This window comes from Eubalaena glacialis, chromosome 6 (genome assembly GCF_028564815.1).
Source record: "Eubalaena glacialis isolate mEubGla1 chromosome 6, mEubGla1.1.hap2.+ XY, whole genome shotgun sequence".
Classification (NCBI taxonomy): Eukaryota; Metazoa; Chordata; class Mammalia; order Artiodactyla; family Balaenidae; genus Eubalaena; species Eubalaena glacialis.
In genome coordinates this window covers 6,243,021-6,263,851 of record NC_083721.1, presented here as the reverse complement: position 1 = coordinate 6,263,851, position 20,831 = coordinate 6,243,021, and the positions used below count along the sequence as shown (strand labels likewise).

The 20,831-nt window shown below is 34.9% G+C and overlaps 1 protein-coding gene across 3 annotated transcripts in view; it reads right to left on the bottom strand.

Annotated features, from left to right (window-relative positions):
* The window catches only part of BRWD1 (bromodomain and WD repeat domain containing 1), a 123,223-nt gene that overhangs the window by 40,649 nt on the left and 61,743 nt on the right, over positions 1–20,831 (bottom strand). For all 3 annotated transcript variants that reach the window (XM_061193903.1, XM_061193904.1, XM_061193902.1), the window contains exons 20-26: positions 18,340–18,433; positions 14,056–14,187; positions 7,369–7,463; positions 4,973–5,162; positions 3,171–3,296; positions 2,969–3,076; positions 427–551 (exon numbers count right to left, since the gene is read on the bottom strand). In XM_061193903.1, the coding sequence (XP_061049886.1) occupies positions 427–551; positions 2,969–3,076; positions 3,171–3,296; positions 4,973–5,162; positions 7,369–7,463; positions 14,056–14,187; positions 18,340–18,433 (870 nt within the window). The remainder of the gene's footprint in view (positions 1–426; positions 552–2,968; positions 3,077–3,170; positions 3,297–4,972; positions 5,163–7,368; positions 7,464–14,055; positions 14,188–18,339; positions 18,434–20,831) is intronic.

Below are 20,831 nucleotides of genomic sequence, written 5' to 3'. Positions count from 1 at the left end.
TTCATACCAAGCCTTCAAAATCCAATGTGCACACTTACATCACACTCAATTCAAATTAGCGACAGTTCAAGTACTCGGCAGCCACACGTAGCTAACAGCTACCATATTGGACAGCACAGGTTTAGCAAATTATTTATTCTAACATTTTCTCAAAAACAAATGCAGAAGCAATTTCCACTACAGGCCAGAATTCTCTACACATTTAAGTGGCACGAAAAATGTATAAAACACGCTCCTGCCTAACTGCTGCTGCAGTACCAGTATTTTTACTTCCAGTGGGTCCCATCTATCAGAACTTCAACTTACATCTTGGGCTGTCCACAGTGCTCTACTATTTACCCTGCAGCTGAATGCAAAGGACATGCTGATCAGCGAGAGGGAAAATCTAAATTTAAATAATTCCATTTTTTAAAAAGTAACACATACCTAATAGAGAAAGATTTGTCCATAAGTTTTCCAGTTGCAGGATCTATAAATGCTAGCTTGAGGCAACAAAGTGTAGGGGGACCAACCTCATATCGTATTCCAACTATTTTGACCAACTCTTGATCCTTTAACAGATATTTTTAAAAGAATAAATGGTTAAAATAAAGCAATTCCTCAAGATTATAATTCTCCACATATTGCCAAATTAAGTCAGCTCACAATTTAGGATTCCAAACCAGAAGAGGGGTTTAATTTACCATTTTTTACAATCGTTTTTGCTAAATCTTCACATCTTTTTGAAGACCGGTATTTAACACTGTTTCTAACGTAAGGAATATACTAACTTTAGAAAAAAACACAACAAAAGTATAAGAAGGAACACACAAATCACCCATCAGCTCAGTATCTAAACACAACCACTGTGCACAATCAGAATTTCCTTCTGGCTTTCTTCTCTTCCTAGAGAAACATTTTCATTTATATAATTTTGTACTATGCAAATCAAACTATGTAAGCATTTGGCTTATTATTCTTCAAAAACTTGACATTAAATTTCTACCTAATACATTTCAATAAATATTTGTTGAAGATCTATGTGCCATGACCTATTCCAGGCAGTAGGGGTAAGACAGGGAATGGGAGAAACTTCCTACCATGACAGAGCATCCTACTCATTATACTGTAATTAGCCTTCCCCCAATACCTGTTTCCTTAATACTAAGAATATGAGATGATTCATCCATTTATTCACTGCACAAAATGTTATTGTTATAATATACCAAACAAAGTGCTAAAAATACAGTTGGTTCTCATTATCTGCAGTATTCTTACTATTCTGTAGTGCCACCCAAAATGATGAATTAGTGAGTTCCCAGTGAATACTGAACCACTGCTCCTGGAGGGAATACAAGGCTAGGTGGCTACAGGCCCCCAGTCGTAACATTTCAGTCACCTAATTAAGATAGTATCTTGTGTAATGTGAATTTCTATGTAAAGACATGTCATTTAATCTAGGTTGTTGAGTCATTAACATTGAACTCACAACCAACAGCACTATGACTCATGCCTAAAAGAAGCTTATCTAACACACAGATTTTCTCCATAAGGTACATCATCACCTTCTTGTACATAGTAACACAAGACAGCACTTTAGCACTACGCTAGGGGGCCATCTTAAACAGCAAGTCACCAACACAAAAATCTGAAAAAAAAAGCACAAAAATCTGAAAAATGTTTAATGTGGCACTGAATAGACTGCAAAAAGAACACTTATTTACAATATGAGAGCTCAAAAGAAGGAAGTATCACCTTGTTCAACCTCAGCTGAGAACATGCTGGGCAGACAACTCAAATCTTTTGCCACACTGTGCATGTCTGCAAATGACTAGAAAGCACCTTGAGTACTGATTTTGGTGTTACAAATAGCAAACAGTGAGAAAGGCAAATTCGTAAATACAGAAAACAAGAAAAATGAGGATCAGCTGTCCTCAGGTACACAGTAATAAGTGAAAGAGACATAAATTTGAATGTATCTGAAGCCAAATTCATAGAAGTAGAGCCACTAAGTTTTTTCATCTTCTAACAGTTAATGAAAGTATCAAAAATATGAAGTATAAAGATTAAAAATCACCTGTAATACTACTCTACATGTAATCACCACTAACATTTTAATGTATTTATTTTGGTTGACCATATGTCTTTAAATTTTTATCATAACCAAAAACAGAATTTCACATCCCGTTTTTCCTCTTAGTAACACACTGTGAATATGTAACATTCATTCTACAAACATTTTAAAAGCCTCGGCTACATGGTGGGCTCTACATAGTAGCCAAATGTGTGAATATATCATGGTTTGGTTCGTTCAGTACTGTGGGATATTTGGATTTTTTCCTAATTTTTTGTTTTTATAAACAGTGATACAGAATTTAAATTTGTATGCACTTCTGGTTGTTTCCTAAATTACCAAAAGTAGAACTGCTGATTTAAAAGGTCTAAATATTTTCAGTTTCAATTCCAACTGCCAAGATACCCTATAGGGAGCCTGCACCTGTTTCATGCACCCTTATGACCAAGTTGAACAACTATTAACAAACCTAAACCTTTGCTACTTGTTAAAACATGGTATTTTCTTTCTTTAAATGTTAAAAATATGTATATACATAAAATTGGTTAAGTACAGAGAAGCTAAAGTTTTTTCTGTATTTTATTACATGTGAGGTTGAACCTTTTTTTCCAATTTGTATTGGTTTTTTTGAAAACTTGCACTTCTTTTGAAAATCTGTCCTGGGTACAATCATTTTAAGATTAATGATATATACAGCCAAGCTGCCTTCCAATAATGTACAGAGTGCCCACTGACAAGCATGTCTTCTGACTAGACCTTAATGCTTAGCAGGTAATAGCAGAAATGTTTTTAAGTTGGAAATTAACAGAAAGGTAGTAATGAAGTATGCCTCCAGCAGGTTATTTTTAACGGATTTATAAATAATTTAACTATACATGTATGTGCTAAATGCTTAATGATTTACCATCATCTTACCCTAAGATCCATTTTTCTCCATGGCTCCTTGTTAGGGTTCAGTTCATAAATGTTATTTCTTCTGACAGCCTCAATATAAGCTTCATGACCCTGTCGAAAATATATTACCTACAAAAGGGAAGTATACATTTAAAAATAAAAACCTAAGAGTAATATTAATTTTACGTTCCATATTCACATTTTTAAACTTTATTACTCTCACCTCATCACCCATTTGAGGAACAAAAGGAGACTTCCGAAGTGTGGTGTCAGTTATCCAAACCGGAGGATGAAATTCATATAAACGTTCCATGTTTGCAAGCTCTGCCTGAGTCATCCTCCGCAGATTCTGCCAAGGGGAAGAGAACAAAGTTTAATAGAATAGAAAGGGGCAGCGTGCACCGTTTAATTGAAAAACAAAAGACTTCACCATTCAGAATGGCTGTTTTATTAGCATGTCACCTAATGATTAGTTTTTAAACAGCATACATATTTGGTTCTTTAACATACATAGGAACATTATCAGCTGTGCAAGCACTGTAGATCTACCTAGCACTTTCCTAGCGTCTCCTGAATTTCTAACAGATTCTGCATAGCACTTTACATCCCATGAAGCGGGTCTAATTTCCAGCTGGGTCCTCTTCAACACACTAAGGCTGCTTTGCCAAGACTCCACAGTGAATTTCACCACAGACTAATCATCTCAGGGAGTCTCCTCTTGATTTGAGGTTTTAAGACTGGTAATTTTGCACATGATATCACATGTGGAATCTAAAATATGATACAAATGAACTTTTATGAAATAGAAACAGACTCACAGACATAGAGAACAACTAGTGGTTGCCAAGGGGGCGGGGGGTGGTACAGGGATGGAATGGGAGTTTGGGGTTAGCAAATGCAAACTATTATATTTAGGATGGATAAACAACAAGGTCCTACTGTATAGCACAGGGAACTATATTCAATATTCTGTGATAAACCATAATGGAAAAAAATTAAAAAAAAAAAAAAAAGACTGGTAACTTTAAAATATAACCACAAATTCTTTGATACGCCTCCTTTCCTCTTTAAGAGGTGGAGCCTAAGTATCCTCCACTCAATGTGGGCTCCAACTACTTCTAACAAATAGAAAAAAGCAGAAGTAACAATGTGCGACTTCCAAGACTAGGTCATAAAAGGCTTAGCCCTTGCTTAATTTTTGGATCACCTGCTGTGGGGACAATCAGCTACCATGTCAAGAAGACACTCAAGCAGCCCTATGGAGGGGCCCATATGGTAAGGAACTGAGGCCAGCAGCCAACTGCCCCATGAACAAACTTCAAAGATCCACCCCCAGTCAAGCCTTTAGACAACTGTGACCCAAGCTAACATGATGACTGCAACCTCATCAGCCAAAACTCAGCTAATCAGTTCCCAAATTCCTGATTCATCAAAACATGAAATAATAAATGTTTCTTGTTTTTAAGCTAAGTTCCAAGATGATCTGTTACACAGCAATAGATACCTAATACAAAGACATAGCATCTTTAAATAACAACAGCTACCTATATGACAGGAGCACATGTAGCACTGTACATGGAACAAGGTAAAGCAATATTACAATCAGGAGAAAAGTATGAAGACAGAACATGTCAAATGAAAATGGGAAACAGGACAACAGCAGACAAAACAAGAAGAAAGGATCTTAAAATGCCTTGAAGTATATTTTTGGTGTTGGAACTGGAGGACAAAGTAAGAGTTATGGTGGGGATCCGAGCAAAATAGAGCTTTCCCTCTAAGTTACAGATTCAGAAAGGTATAAGTGCCAAGTCCAGCTCAGAGCAGATTAGAGAAGTTTTAATAACAAAGGAGATTTTCCAAAAATAAGTTTGTTTGCATCTTACGTTTGACTCCTGATGATGTAAATCGATCAAAAAAATAATAATAATAAAGCCTCCAAATTCCCAAAGATTTCTAATTTCTAAATATGGACAGAAACTAGAAAAGTGTAGATAGATGGTATTTTTAAAGATATACTTTTCTTACCTCTTTTTTAGGCTTATTTTCTTTCTTTCTCTTTCGTCTCCTTTTTGGAGGAGATAAATTCTCAGTAGACATTTCGTCCTCTGAACTACTACGAAACCGAGTAATTCGTCGACGGGATGACGTTCGTAAAGGAGGCTGCAGATTGATGCCTGCGTCAGCCGTCCAATCAGAATATCTAGATGAAGAGCCACTAGAGAGGAAAACAGTTTCAGTTGTACAGAACCAGAATCTAAGCCCTAAGAGTAAATTCATCCTACAACCTTAAGAGAGGAGAGACAACAAGGAGGAAAGAAAAGATCCTGGGAAGATTCGACTGCCCTCCCTATCAGTGCATATTGAAATGACCAAAGACCATGAGAAGGAGAAAAATCTTCACTGACACTGGAAATTAGGAAAGGATATAAGCCTGAGAAATTTTTTGTAAGTATAATTTGGATGAGACCTCATAGAAGACAACATCTAGAGCCAACTAATAATACCCTTTCCAAAAGTGAGTGTAGCTACGAAAGCAGGAGAGACTGTGCAGAAGAGCAGCACGCCCCCTAAACCGCAGGAGGCTCCAAAATGGGACTAGAAATTGTAACTGGAATGACAAACCGTCAGTGACTACACTGAGAGCCACAAGGAAAGCACAGAACAGAAAACTCTAAGTGGACAAAGCTTCTTGCCAACAGGGGGACTCTCCCTGATATGAGAAAAGATCCCAGAGAGGGCCTAGTCCTAACCTACCCTGGAGCAAAAGCAGAGTCAAATAGGAAACTAGAAAACTAGCCCCTGGCCCACTCCCAGCTTTAGCAAACACAGAAAAGGATAAAAATCCTCTACTGGGGCCATCATTGTCCAACCACATACCTCTCAGGCTTGATAAAACACACAGTTCCAAAGGTATTTATTACAAATATTATTTTTGTATTATATTTTATGTTATAAAAAGAGCTGTTTTAAAAATCTTAAGAGCATCTGCTCTGTACAATAAAATTCAAGAAAAGTTAAATTAAAAGATAGTGAATACAGAGATAGAAAGGACAATGGTGGTTGCCAGGGGTGGATGGGGTGGAGTGGCAAACTGTTGTTTAGTAGGTATACAGTCTCGGTTTTGCAAGATGAAATGAGTTCTGGAGATTGGGTGCACAACACTGTGAATGTACTTAACACTACTGAACTGTACAATTAAAAACAGTTAAGATGGTGAATTTTATGTTCTGTATATTTCACCACAATTAAAATTAAGTTAACAAACAAAAACAAGGGTAGACAAGTGCTCTAGAAATCACTCCAGCTCCTAAGCATAATGGAATAAAAGAAGACAAGAAAGGAAGCCAGGAGTATGGTATGGTGGTCTGTAAAGCACAGTATCAATGGAAATTAAAATAATCTGAGTCATATTTAGAAGGGAGAATTTTCTAGACTTGGTGATGGAAATGTTATGAAGAGAGAATGATGTCCAGGTTTCTGGCTGGAGCATCTGCCAGGACAAAGTTGACATTTACCAAGACAAGGAACAGATGTTAACATCTTAGTCCCATGAAATTTGGATACCAAAACTAAACAAAAGGTAATACGCATGATAAAATCAAGTTTATATTTTAAGGCAGGACAAGAAAAATTAAACATAAAATTCTCTGTGTCCATTTGGGCCTCCACCCTCCCTAATGTGCAGCGGGCATCGGCATTAAACATTAACCAGAGCTGCTCAAAGATGGGAGTGTCTGCTCAACAGTAAAGATCAATTTTTTTTCTTTCTTCTGACGTTAGCAATTTAACTTCTTAAAAGAATAACATTCTTTCCCAGCTCTGTAGGGGGTCATAGTACTTGGTGCTCACTTTGTAAAAGTTTACCTGGACTATGTATTCTTGGTGAACTTTATATAAAATAGCACTATGTCATCCTGATGTACCATCATTTGTCTTGAAAGTGTACATGACCGTGCCTTCAGCTTCTAACAGGTGGAACAGTTCTCAGAGCTTCCTGAGAATCTGCTTCCTGGTTATAATCCTCAGTTTGGCTTGAATAAAATTCCCTTTTTTTTTTCTTCTTGATAGTTAATTGAACTTTCATCAACGTATGCAATAACTAATAATAAATTCAACGGTGATTTTATCACACAGACGTTGTATACTCCTCTTTATAAACGTAGCCCAAGACTAAATTGATGTTTTGAGTACACATATTTACACTGTTGGCTCAAATGTTTTATAGTCAAAAAAAAAATACCCAAAATATTTTCTATAGAAACAGCTGTTAATCCAGCTTTCTTCTCCTTTTAAATGTATTAAAAACAATGTTAGTTGTTCCACAGTTGGAAGCTCTTACACCTTGAATGCCATTCAAGTATGATGGCATTCAATGTCATGACTAAAATGCTTAGAAGATTAAAACGAGTAAAAACAGGTACCTTGAACTTTCACTGTCACTTTCACTTCTTCTATCACTTTTCCATTCTTCTTCTTCAGAAGAACAAGAACCTTCACTTTGATCACAGGAAGTCTCCTAATTTTGTGAGGGGGAGAAAAATAAAATAAAAATCTTGATCTCTGAGATTAAATAACACAAGTCAAGAGAAACCACACAGTCATTCTAATCATCTCAGGAGTAAGTATGATAACCGGGTAATAAAATAGGTAAACTTAAAACAAAAAGCAAGTGTCTTTACTACACCCTTTTTCTTATCAAAGAATTAGGCAATAGAAAATATTTGTGAGACTTAACATTACTACTATTAACAAAAGAAACTGATACAAGAGGCCATTCTCTGAGCAAAGTTAATAAGTCAATGTAAATGTTCTCAGTGTTTTGGACTCAAGCCACTGTAACAGGTGGGTAGTGGTATCTCATTTTACTTTCAATTCTCTAATGACATATGATGTTGAGCACCTTTTCATGTGCTTATCTGCCATCTGTATATCTTCTTTAACGAAGTCCCTGTTAGATCTTTTGTCGATTTTTAAATTGGGTTGTGTTCTTACTGAGTTTTAAGAATACAAGTCCTGGGTTTCCCTGGTGGCGCAGTGGTTAAGAATCTGCCTGCCAATGCAAGGGACACGGGTTTGAGCCCTGGCCCGGGAAGATCCCACATGCCACAGAGCAACTAAGCCCGTGCGCCACAACTACTGAGCCTGAGCTCTAGAGGCCGCAAGCCACAACTACTGAGCCCATGTGCCACAACTACTGAAGCCTGCGCGCCTAGAGCCCGTGCTCCGCAACAAGAGAAGCCACGACAATGAGAAGCCCGCGCACCGCAACGAAGAGTAGCCCCTGCTCACCGCAACTAGAGAAAGCCCACGCACAGCAACAAAGAACCAACACAGCCAAAAATAAATAAATAAATAAATTTATTTATTTTTTTTAAAAAAAGACCTTCCCAGTCCTTTTCTCAAAAAAAATTAAAAAAAAAAAAAAAAGAATACAAGTCCTACCACCTAGAGGGGTGGGATAGGGAGGGTGGGAGGGAGACGCAAGAGAGAGGAGATACGGGGATATACGTATAGCTGATTCACTTTGTTATAAAGCAGAAACTAACACACCATTGTAAAGCAATTATACTCCAATAAAGATGTTAAAACAAAATTTCTTTAATAAAAAAAAAAATATACAAGTCCTTTATCAGACATGAGTTTTACAAGTATTTTCTCCCAGTCCATGGCTTGTCTTTTCATTCTCTTAACAGTATCTTTCAGGCTTTTCTATTTGTCAAGTTTTTCCTTCATGGATCATGCTATTGGAATTTTATCTAAAAAGTGATCATTACACCCAAGGTCACCTAGATTTTTATTATATGTTATCTTTTAGAAATTTTATAATATTGTGTTTTACATTTACATTAAGTTTATGATATATCTTGAGTTAATTTTTGTGAAAAGACTGTGTCTAGATTTTTTTATTTTTTTTGCATGTGGATATCCAGTTGTTCCACACCACTTGTTGAAAAGACAACGCTTTGTCCGTTGAGTTGTCGTTGTTCCTCCATCAAACACTAGTTGAGTATATTTGTATTGGTCTACTTCTGGGTTCCTTATTCTATTCCATTGATCTATTTGTCTATTTTTTCACCAGTACGACACTGTCTTGAAAACTGGAGATTTATACTAAGTCTTAATGTCAGGTAGTATCTATCAGTCCTGCACCTTTGTTGTTCTTCAGTATTGTTAGCTATTCTGGGTCATTTTTTTCTCCAAACAAACCTCAGAATCTCTTTGCCAATATCCACAAAATAAACTTGCTGGGATTTTGATTGGAACTGTGTTGAATCTATAGATGAGGTTGGGAAGAAATACTATCTTAAAAAGATGTGAAGCACAGGAACTCTCATTCACTGTTCATCAGAATACAAAATGTAACACAACCACTTTGGATAATAGTTGGGCAGTTTCTTACAGAGCTAAATATAGACTTATCATAGAGGAAAATTAAACTCATATTACTAGAAAGTAGTCAATGTGAAAAGGCCACATATTGTTTGATCCAACTATATGACATTCTAGAAAAGTCAAAACTATGGAAACAGTAAAAAGATCAGTGGTTGCCCGTAGCTCAGGAAGAGGGGAGGGAGTGATGATTAAGTACAGCAGAGGGGGGGTTTAGGACAGTGGAACTATTCTGTATGATACTATTATGGTAGGTACATAACATTATGCATTTGTCTAAACCCATACAACACAGAGTGATCCCTAATGTAAACTACAGAATTTAGTTAATGATAATGTATAAAATTGGTTCATCAGTTATTGCAAATGTACCACACTAAATCAAGATGTTATTAATAGGAAACACTTAGGGAAACAGTATATGGGAACTCCCTGTACTTACTGTGTAATTTTTTTTAAACCTGAAACATGGAAGTCTTTAAAGGAAGAGAGGGGAACAAGTAGCTAATTCCCACAACCCTAATAGCTGCCGTCTACTTTAAATTCTGGTCTTGGATACTAAGCAGGTACTTTTAAATTGAGATACAACCTTTTCCTATAACAGCTACTTACATTAAGTGAGTCATAAATGGATAATGAAAATGCTGTGGAGAAACAAAACTAAAAAGATGGAATTGCAAGGAAATAGCTATTTTGTTTACTTCATTTGAGTAGGCAAAATGCAAAGTAAACATATTCTTAAAAAATGTTCCTCAAAATGTGAGCCCAATGCTATTCAAGGAGTACAGATTCCTAGGCCAACCACACTAGATCTACTCAACAGGAGTCTGTTTTTTATGCTCAAAATAGACTTCTAAAAAATCACAGTAATAAAATAAACTCTTAAAATCTACTACCTGGAAACCATGCATTCTGGGAAAAAGTTTTAAATGTTTTATCTGCATTAACTCTCAAAATATTTCTGTAAACAGAAGCAGGGTTAAGATAAAGCTAATGAAACTTAAGTTTCAGAGGCTTTCAATTTAACTTGCCTACCAAGGCCCTGTGTCTATTTGTAACTTTGAATTCTTTTTCTAAAGAACGTCCCTAAAATTATACAAGATTCAAACCCCACAAATCTTGGATCCGTCTTGCCAATGAGTTTTGTATTATCTCAAGTCACTACCTGCCCACTACTACCTTTTCATATATAGAGAAACCCAAGGCTAAGAAATGTAAAGAAATACGCCTGGGGTCACAGAAGAGTAAGTATAAGAAATGGAATCAGAAACCAGGCCAACTCTAAAACCCATACTTTTTCTACTATCAGTGCTTTCCAAACCAAAGCGTAATGGAACCAACATACACATATACACAACAATCTCCACCCATCTGCAACACTCAGGAGAATGAATTCATACCACTGTAGGAGGTAAACTACCATAACACAAAATTATGACTTATCTTAAAAGGTCAAGTGGATTTAACATTCTACATTATACTTGTGTTAATTTAAAAGTTCCCCATTAATTGCAAATAGACCAAATTAAGACATAAAATCATAAGATTAATACTACTGATCTAAAAATTAAAACTCAATCTATAATCATTCCTGATTTTTCAGAAACACTTAAGAAAATAAGAATTAGTTGATATTTCCCTAGCATAATATATATGTATACTGTAGAAACCTAAAACAAAGCATCTTACTTATTGTGAAAATAGCAGACACATTTCCACTGACAACAGGAATATGGTCCACTATCTCCACTAGTATTCACCAATGTACTGGAAGTATTAAATACTGCAATTAGACAAGAAAAGTCAATTAAAAGTATAAAAATTAGAAAAGAAGTAGTAAAACTGAATACTGTATAAATGAGAGTGTACCTGGAAAACTTCACAGAATCCAATGATAAAATTAACTCAAAAATACAGTAATGTAGCAGGGTGGAAAAAATTAAAACTTGAAGGGGGAAAAAGGCCAAAAACACGATAGAAAAATAGCCAAGAGACATGAAACACAATGCACAAAGATGAAAAAGGCTCTAAATATATAAAAATATGTTCAACTTCACACATAAGAGAAATGTAAACTACACTGTAAATAAACCAAAGACAAAAGGACAAATATTGTGATTCCACTTACATGAGGTACCTAAAATAGGCAAATTCATAGAGACAGAAAGTATAAGAGAGGTTACCAGGGGCTGGGAAGAGAAGGAAATGGGGAGTTCTTGTTTAATGAGTACAGAGCTGCTATTTGGGATGATGAAAAAGTGCTAGAAATGAAGAGCAGTGATGGTTGCATACATCTGTAAATGCAGTTAATGCCACTGAACTGTATACTTAGAAACAGCTAATGGTAAATTTCATGTTACATATAATATTCTATCACATAAAAGAATAGCCAAAACATATAAAAAATAAAACTAAGATACCATCTCTCGCCAATTAAATTGGCAAAAATTAGAAAGTGTAACACACTGTTGGTAAACAGTAAGAAAATGGACACTCTCTTACGCCACAGGGAGGAAAGCAAGTTGGAATTCTCCTTTATGAGGAATTTTTATCAGCATCTCATAAGATGCAAACGTGTTTATCTTTGGGCCCAGCAATCCCATTTCAAGGAATGTACCCCGCCCCCAATAACATCTCCATCATTAGAAAAATACATACATCTACAAGATTATTCATTGTAGCATTATTTAAAATGAAAACGCTGTAAACATCCTAAATGCCCATAACCAGGAGAGTGGTTAAATAAACTCTGTTACAATCAGATAACTTAAATATGATGCAACTCTTTAAAAATAAATAAATAAATAAGGAAGGCATTTATGAACTGATACGAAGTGATTTTAAGAATATTTTAAGTGAAAAAACCCAAGTGCAAAAGAGTATCTGTGGTATGCAATATTTTGTGTACAAAAGGAGAAATAATAAAATATACATGTATCTAACTGAGTATATAGGGAAAGAAAAAGAAAAACACAGGAAAGATATGCCAGAAACTAGTGAGGATGGATGGGAACATTTATCATAATTACCCCAAATCATTAAAGGTTAATAAAACATGCTCAATACATACAAAGAAAAAGAAAATAAATAAGAAAGGTCTTACACAAAATCATTTAAGTGAACGGTTAGCAGCTAACATTATTGGATATTAGGCAGTGTTTTAAACACTTTACATGGTTAACTAAATGAATTCTCACAACACCTCTGAGGGACATACTATTAATTACTTTAACAGATATAGGCAGAGGCACAAAAGTTTAACCAACTTGTCAAAGTAGAAGAATTTGTTTTTAAATTCAAACCCTATGTTTGACTACTACCCTAATGCTTTATAGAGGAATTCAAATAAATTGTTCATCCTTATGTAACATTTCAATCCTCAAAACATTACTGATTAGAAAATACTAACATTCTAATATTAACCTTTAAAAACTCTTTACAGAAATACTGGTTTCCCCCCAAAAAATCAAAAAGAAGAACAGTAACTTACATATGATTATTGTAAGTCAAGAAAAGGGTTAAGACAAAGACTTCTTAGATATGACGGCAAAAGCACAAGCAACTAAGGAAAAAACAAACTAGACTTCATCAAAATGTAAAACTTTTGTGCTTCAGAGGAAACAAGCAAAGAAGTGAAAAGACAATCCCATAATGGGAGAATATATTTCAAAGTCATACATCTGATATAAACGATTTGTATCCAGAATGTATAAAGAACCCTTATAGCAATAAAAAAGACAACCAAATTGAAAAATGGGCCAGAGATTTGCATAGATATTTCTCCAAAGACATACAAGTGGAAAACAGCACACGAAAACATGTTCAACATCATCAGTCATTAGGAGAATGTAATCAAAACCACAGTGAGATACCATTTCACATCCACCAGGACAACTGAAATCAAAAGGACAGAACATAACAAGTGTGGACAAGGTTGTGGAGAAACTGGAAACTTCATACATTACTGACTGGGAATATAAAATAATACAGCCACTTTGGAAAACAGTCTGGCAATTCCTCAAAAGGTAAAAATACAGAGTTACCATATGACCCACCAAATTGACTCATAGATATAAACCCAAATGAATTGAAAACTTATGGCCAAACAAAACCCTGTACATTAATGCTGATAAGGAGCAACATCCATAACAGTCAAAAAGTAGAAATAATACAAATGTCCACCAGCCGATGAGTGGGTAAACAAATTGTGGTCTATTCATATAATGGAATATTGGGCAATGAAAAAGAATGAAGTATTCATCCATGCTACACATGGAATCAGCCTTGAACATTACATAGTAAGTGAAAAAAGCCAGTCACAAGATCATACTGTATGCTTCCATTAAATGAAATGTCCAGAATACAAAAATCCACGGGGATAGAAAGATTAGTGGTTGCCAGTGGCTTGGGTGGAGTGGGAATGGGAAGTACTTGCATTGCAAATGGGTACAGGGTTTCTTTTTAGGTGATTAAAATATTTTGAAATTAAATAGTGGTGGTGATGGTACAATTTTGTTAATATACTAAAACCACTGGATTGTACACTTATATGGTACAACAAAGCTGTTCAAAATTGTTAGAGAAATTCAAAATGTGAAATTTCATCTTAATCTCTAGAGAATACTATACTGTCACAAAATTTCAAGGTAGAGTCCAAGTAAAGAATTAAGACAAATTATTCAAGATTATTTTATATATTTTAAAGTTATGAAACTCACATGTCTTACGGAGCTTGAAGATTCATTTCCAGAAGACAACTCAAGCCGTCCAAGATTTCTTCTACCATAATTTGGATATTTACGCCTACATGTCCTCTGCCTAGACTGTGACATCAAAGCCACGGAATCAGACTGAAACACAAACATGGAGATGAAAATCAACACTTAAATAAGTACAATCTTCAATAAAGTATTTCGCATTCTATCCAATCCCAAAAGGATTTAAGGCAAAAATAATAATAATAATAGTTCAAAAAATAAAATATTCTTGAATGGGTATTTTTGCCACATACTGTTAACCAAGATTGGTTTTTGTTACTTTTAAGATATTTAGAAGACATGGCTAAACTTAGGCACATTAGATCATCATTTTCCAAACTAAACCATAAGTTAATTGGCTTACCCTAAATTAGATAATAATAACTATAATCCAAAAAAGAAATCACTTTAAAATATATATCTTAGAAGTGAAAATATATATTCATATATTATGATGCAGTAACCAACCTTAAGGAATATATCACTGTGTGAATACACAGGTATAGAGAAATATCTGAAATGATCCTCAAATATCAATCCTAGTTATTTCCAGGTTTTAACTTTTTGGATGATTTGTTGTCAGTACTTTTCAGTTGTGCTTGAATTTTTTAAGTATCTTTTTTTAAAATTAAAACAAAATAATTAAATAATCTTTTAAAATCAGCCAAATAAAATAGCTAGATTGAAACGGCGGTGGGGGGTGGAGGGCGGGGGGGGCAGGGGGGGCACATGCTATTCCTCAAACACCAAAGTCACGTATGCGAGATCACTCAGTGAAAGTACATATTCCCAGAACTGATATACAAATCAATTTTCACGTTAGTGCCATCTGTTTGATAATCATTGGGATGTTTTATCATTTCAACATATCCTGAACAATATATCCTTGCTGATTTTAATACAACTCATCTTTCCTTAATTTGTCAGTACTTTTTTTGTTAAAGCAAAAACTCCTATTAATGAATTTCATGACTAATAATATGTATATTCAGATGGACCAAAACTACCACTGAGAAGAACAAGAAAATCTGTCAAAATATATTTTTTTAAAAAAACGGTTTGAGGGCCCTATATACCTAACAAGGCTATGAAGATTTACAGGACCAATACACAAAAAAGGATACAAGCAATAAAAAACAACCCTAGAATTTCACTCTGGAAGAGGAAGCTGAAAGGTTTAGCAGGTAAGCAAAAAACTGACAGACTAAACTCTTGAGTCATGCTAACAAAAATTACAACTCGGAGTCTCCTATGTACAGGCAAACACCTCAAGCTTCAGCTGTTAGCCCATAGGGCTATAATCTAGACCTACAGGTAAACTACAGATAAACAGTAATCCCAAGGAACTAAAAGCCCATCCTTGTCTGGGTTAAGGTGATACAGGCTTGAGAGTGGCCCTAGCAGCCTACCAGAAGCAAATTAAAACCTTCTCTGGAGAAGAAATGCCATCCTAGGCTTCAAACCATCTCTAACATCTAACATTCAATCAAAAACACAGGCAACAAAGAAAATGTGATTGTAAAAAAATGAGAAAAAAATCAACACAGAACGCAAACAGATTAACGGGGGAACAAGATACTGAAATAATGAAATTACCAGAAATGGGTTTTTTAAATAACCAGGGCTGATTTTCAAGGAATTAAAATAATGAGAACTTCAGCAGAAAACTGAAAACTCTGGAAAATTCTGAACAGAAAAATACAATAACTAAAACTAAGAATACAAGGTTATCAGCAGGATACACACAGCTGAAGAGAACTAACTAAATGGAATATATTCGGTCAGAAAAAAATTCAGAACAGCAAGGAACAGCCTAAAAACAAAAAAGACAGAAAATAGGGCTTCCCCGGTGGCGCCGTGGTTAAGAATCCACCTGCCAATGCAGGGGACACGGCTTCGAGCCCTGGTCCGGGAAGATCCCACATGCCACGGAGCAACTAAGCCCGTGCGCCACAACTACTGAGCCTGTGCTCTAGAACCCGCGAGCCACAACTACTGAGCCCGTGTGCCACAACTACTGAAGCCCGCGCACCTAGAGCCTGTGCTCCGCAACAAGAGAAGCCACCGCAATGAGAAGCCCGCGCACCGCAACGAAGAGTAGCCCCCGCTCGCCGCAACTAGAGAAAGCAGCGCACAGCAACGAAGAACCAAAGCAGCCAAAAATAAATAAAATAAATTTATTTTAAAAAAAAAGACAAAATAAAAGGGAAAGACAGGAAGTAAAAGATAAAAACATGTACTATGCAAACACTAGCCAAAAGAAAGCTAGCACAGCTACATTCATATACAAGAATTTGAAGAATAAAGCATTACTAGAGATAAGTTCATAATGGTAAAAGGTTCAATTCAGTAGGAAAAAGGGAAATTCTAAATTTGTACATACCAAATAACATAGCTTCAAACCACACAAAGCAAAGTAAGTAGAAACAAAGAAATCTACAAACAGTGAGACTTTAATACTTATCTCACTATAAGCAAGAGTGCAATCGTTTTGAAACCACATGTGGCATTAACTACTAAAGTTGAATATACACATATCCTATGCTCCAATAATTTCACTCCAGTGCATATACTCAAAAGAAATACACAGACGGATACCAAGAAATATGTACAAAATGTTGAAAGCAATATTGTTCCTAACATACTATTCCTAATTCATATTCCTAATATGAAAACAACCCAAACGTCCTTTAAGAATAGATTAAACAGCAACATTCTCATTAAGGGAATACTATCCAACAGTGAAAACAAATGAACTTCAACTACTCACAACAAAGATAAATCTCACAAGGGCAAATGCAAGCCAGATACAAAAGATTACATATACATACTGTATGATTCCATTTAGATCAGTGTTTCTTATCCTTTTTTTTACATTACCACTACCTTACAGGAAACTTGACTTTCTCCTAATTTACTCCCTCGAATTGTAATACCACAGACATACATACAGTACATAAACACTTATGTAGTATATCTGTACTTTGTACATAAACAGATTAAGTATAAGGCTTAGCCTTCTTATCCAATACAGGGTTTAAAATAGATAATATTTTTAAGATAAAAGCTAAATTGAAATTTTTAAAGCTCTCTGCATTTAACTTTATAACTTTCTTGAATAACTTTTGATGTAATTTAATTACACAGATTGTAATTTATCAAACTACATATCCAAATTAGAAATTTCTGAATACATAACAGCACAGTAATCAAATTTTTAAAAATCTTCCAAAACTTTTCCAGCAAAAATAAAACAAATGAAAAAATTAATTTCTTAAAAATTTTAGTAAATTTAACTTTGAAGGTTTTTTATCATGAGAAAATATCCTAACTATAGCTGAAGATAGTCAACATTTTTTTCTTTTCAGTACTTATCGTAATAGATTTGAATTATTTTTAAATTAAATAATAAGATAGAAACTATTTTTATTTAATTCTCAAAGCCCAAGTCATAAACAAAAACACCATGCATCAAGGCAGTTAATGTGGCAGACAGGCATGCACAGGCCATTTCTCACAATATGGCTACAAAACTGAAAGATCAACTGAGAGAATATCTTGCAAACACAACCATTTTCACCATAGTTTTGTAGCACTGATCGTGCATACATTTTGTGTAAATTCCATTAACTTGTTAATGCTTCACATATGATGGTCAAGAAATTAAACACTAAGGAATAAGATTTTCTCAGGTAGGGTTGGGCTTTGTCGCAAACCATTGTGACACCTAAGATTTTTTATAAATGCATGATTTGGAAAACATCAGAAACAGACAAAGCTAACCAGCATCTTTACAAGTCAAACAGTTGGTTACCTGCAGGAGAAAGGAGAGAGTAGTGATTGGGAATGGATACACAATGTTTTTGATGGGCTGGCAATGTTCTAGTGGTTATTAGACAATAACATTTTTTTTTTAGGCCGTGCCATGAGGCATGTGGGATCTTAGTTCCCCGACCAGGGATCAAACCCGTGCCCCCTGCATTGGGAGCTCAGGGTCTTAACCACTGGACCGCCAGGGAAATCCCAACAATAATTTTCTAGAATCCTTCATCACTGTTAGGCATTAGGCTACTTCCAGCAAGTTTCAAGCCACTTTTCCTAACACCTGTACAACTTTATGTCTACTATTTTAAATCCCAAACAGAAGACTAATATTACTAATATTCTCATTGATCAAAAAGAAAACTATAAATTTCAGTTTAATTTCTAACTTGTTTATTCCTAAGGAAATGGAATTTAGGTTACCTTTTGTGAAAGATGCAGAGTCTTCCTCTTTCTTCCAATTACATAAAGATTTCTTTCTTCTTCACCTTTCTCTATTCTGAAGTCTTCCAACTTCCTACAAATTTAAGTACCCAGTTATATTAGTTGCTGATAAATAAAGGATATAAGGAGAAAAAAACTAATCATTACGATTCTGGGAATCATAACTTAAGTATTTTTTTAATTAATACAGAAAATTCCTAAAGTTATAACAAAACTTAAGGCAAACTACACTTTTCTAGAAATTTAATATAACCAAAATCTCAGAGGCAGCTAGGAGGTCCTATTTTTCATATTTAACACAGAAATATTCATTCATTTATATTTTGATTGGCCCTATGATGACCAACTCAAACAGAATCTCTCGTGTTAGCTACTCAAAATGTACCCATGATTTTCCAAGATTGCAAATCCATTCTCTAAAGGATTCTACTGTATCACTCAGTATCTCCTTCATAAAAACTCAAGTGTATTTTAGAATAGAGTTCTAGAAAGAGCTATGCTCTTCTTTGGGAAAATTATACTGCAGCAGCTAGCTGACTCACAAAATCCATTCTTCTTTCTTCCTTAGAAGCAAAATCCCAATTTTCATCTAGGCTCTTCGCTGCTCTAAATAGAGACTGTATTACCTTGCCTCCTCTGTAGCGAAGTATGGCCATATGAGGACATTCTGGTCAATGAGTTATGAGGAGACATGTCATGTGGGACCATTAAGTCTGCTTAAATGAAACTCCTTCAACTAGAAATGTCCTTTTTGCCGCCTTCTGCCTTCTCTTCCTTCTTCTGGCCTAAATCTCAACCTCTATCACAGATGCAATATGTGATAGCTATTATAAAGTCCAGCTATCTTGGACCTTGAGGTGACCTTAAGACTGGAAGCCACACTCTTAAGATGGATATCAGAAATAGAGGAGCCTGAGTCCCTGATTAACTGGGGAACCATGATTCTAGCCTTAAACTACTTCCAGTCTTTCTTTATGTTAAGAAAATAAATGATCGTTTAAGGAACTATTCTTCAGGACTTTCACTCCTGATACCTATTTGCTTCCCTTGATTTTGACAACAAAAAGTATCCTAAAAATGACACTTTCAGTTCTGATGACCATGCAACTCAGACATAATTTTAAGACTTAATTATAGCATGCTGCATACACGACGGTGATTTTCTGTATTTCTCATCCCAATTCCAGATTTTGCTTTTTACTAGTTTATCGTATACTTATAAACATCCTTAAATTCACTGTATGAGATATAAGTATTATCCAATATTACTCCACCAATCAACTGACTCTTCTAGCTAAACACATGAAAACTTTTACAAAATTATCTTCAAGGTATTAGTTATTATGAGACACAAACATGACAGAATACTAAAACATTTTAGATATCAATGAAAAACAGTATTTGCTGCCTCCATTTTGATAACTTGAAAATCAGTACATTACAATTCAGTACAAGGAAAACCCTACGATCCACACTATACTTACGAAATATCATTTCTCACTAAAAGAAAATAGGGCCGCTTAAGAGAAAAGACTAATCCTAAGTCTAGGTCAAGAAATTTACAAGAAGAACCTGTAACACCCTGCCATGCCTGACAGCAAAGATGCTACGCAAGGCAACTACATCATTTCAAAAGGACTCAGGAGTCAACTTGAAGAAGCTCCTCCTGGCCAGAGATAAAAAAATTTAAACATTAATAAGGACATTAGAAATAAGCTAAATCACAGCAGTGTAATTAATACAGTGAAAAACACAAACACACAAATTGGCCACTGTGGGAGAATATAAAGAAATAAATCTTTATTTTGAAGGTAAATAAAGCAAAATGAGCAGGCAGCTATCCTGTTTTTTATATACAAACTTGTTTTTTATATACAAACTTTACTACTGGATAATCAAATAGTAGATGTGGGTAAATTTTTATTTGGAAGTATCTAAGATAATAAAGACTTCAGAGCTGAAATATCACTATTTTATAATCCCTAATGAATTAATGAACCTGGGCAGTGAGTATCAGTTCCTGCTAGCATCACAAAAAAAAAAAAAAAAAAAAAGAAAAGAAATAAAGAAAAAGATATTATGTGCCTTCTGATGGAATTTTACCACTTATCAAATAGTCGTGCAAAAAACTAAAAATATGACATTTGGAACAACTGGAAATTTAAACACTGGCTATTTGGTTCTACTGAGGAATTGTTTGTTTTTTAAGATATGACAATGGCATTATAGTTATATTTTAAGACAATTCCTTATCCTTAGAAATTACATACTGACATACTTGTAGACAAAATGATATTATGTCTGGAATATCTTTCAAAATAATACTGAAGGGAGAACAGGGGGGTGTTTGTATAGATGAAACAAGATTGGTTATGGAGTTAGAGAACAATTTTGACATTTTCCTACCACAATTAAAATACATCCCAACCCATTACTAAAATATATGTATATGATTATTTATACCACTAATG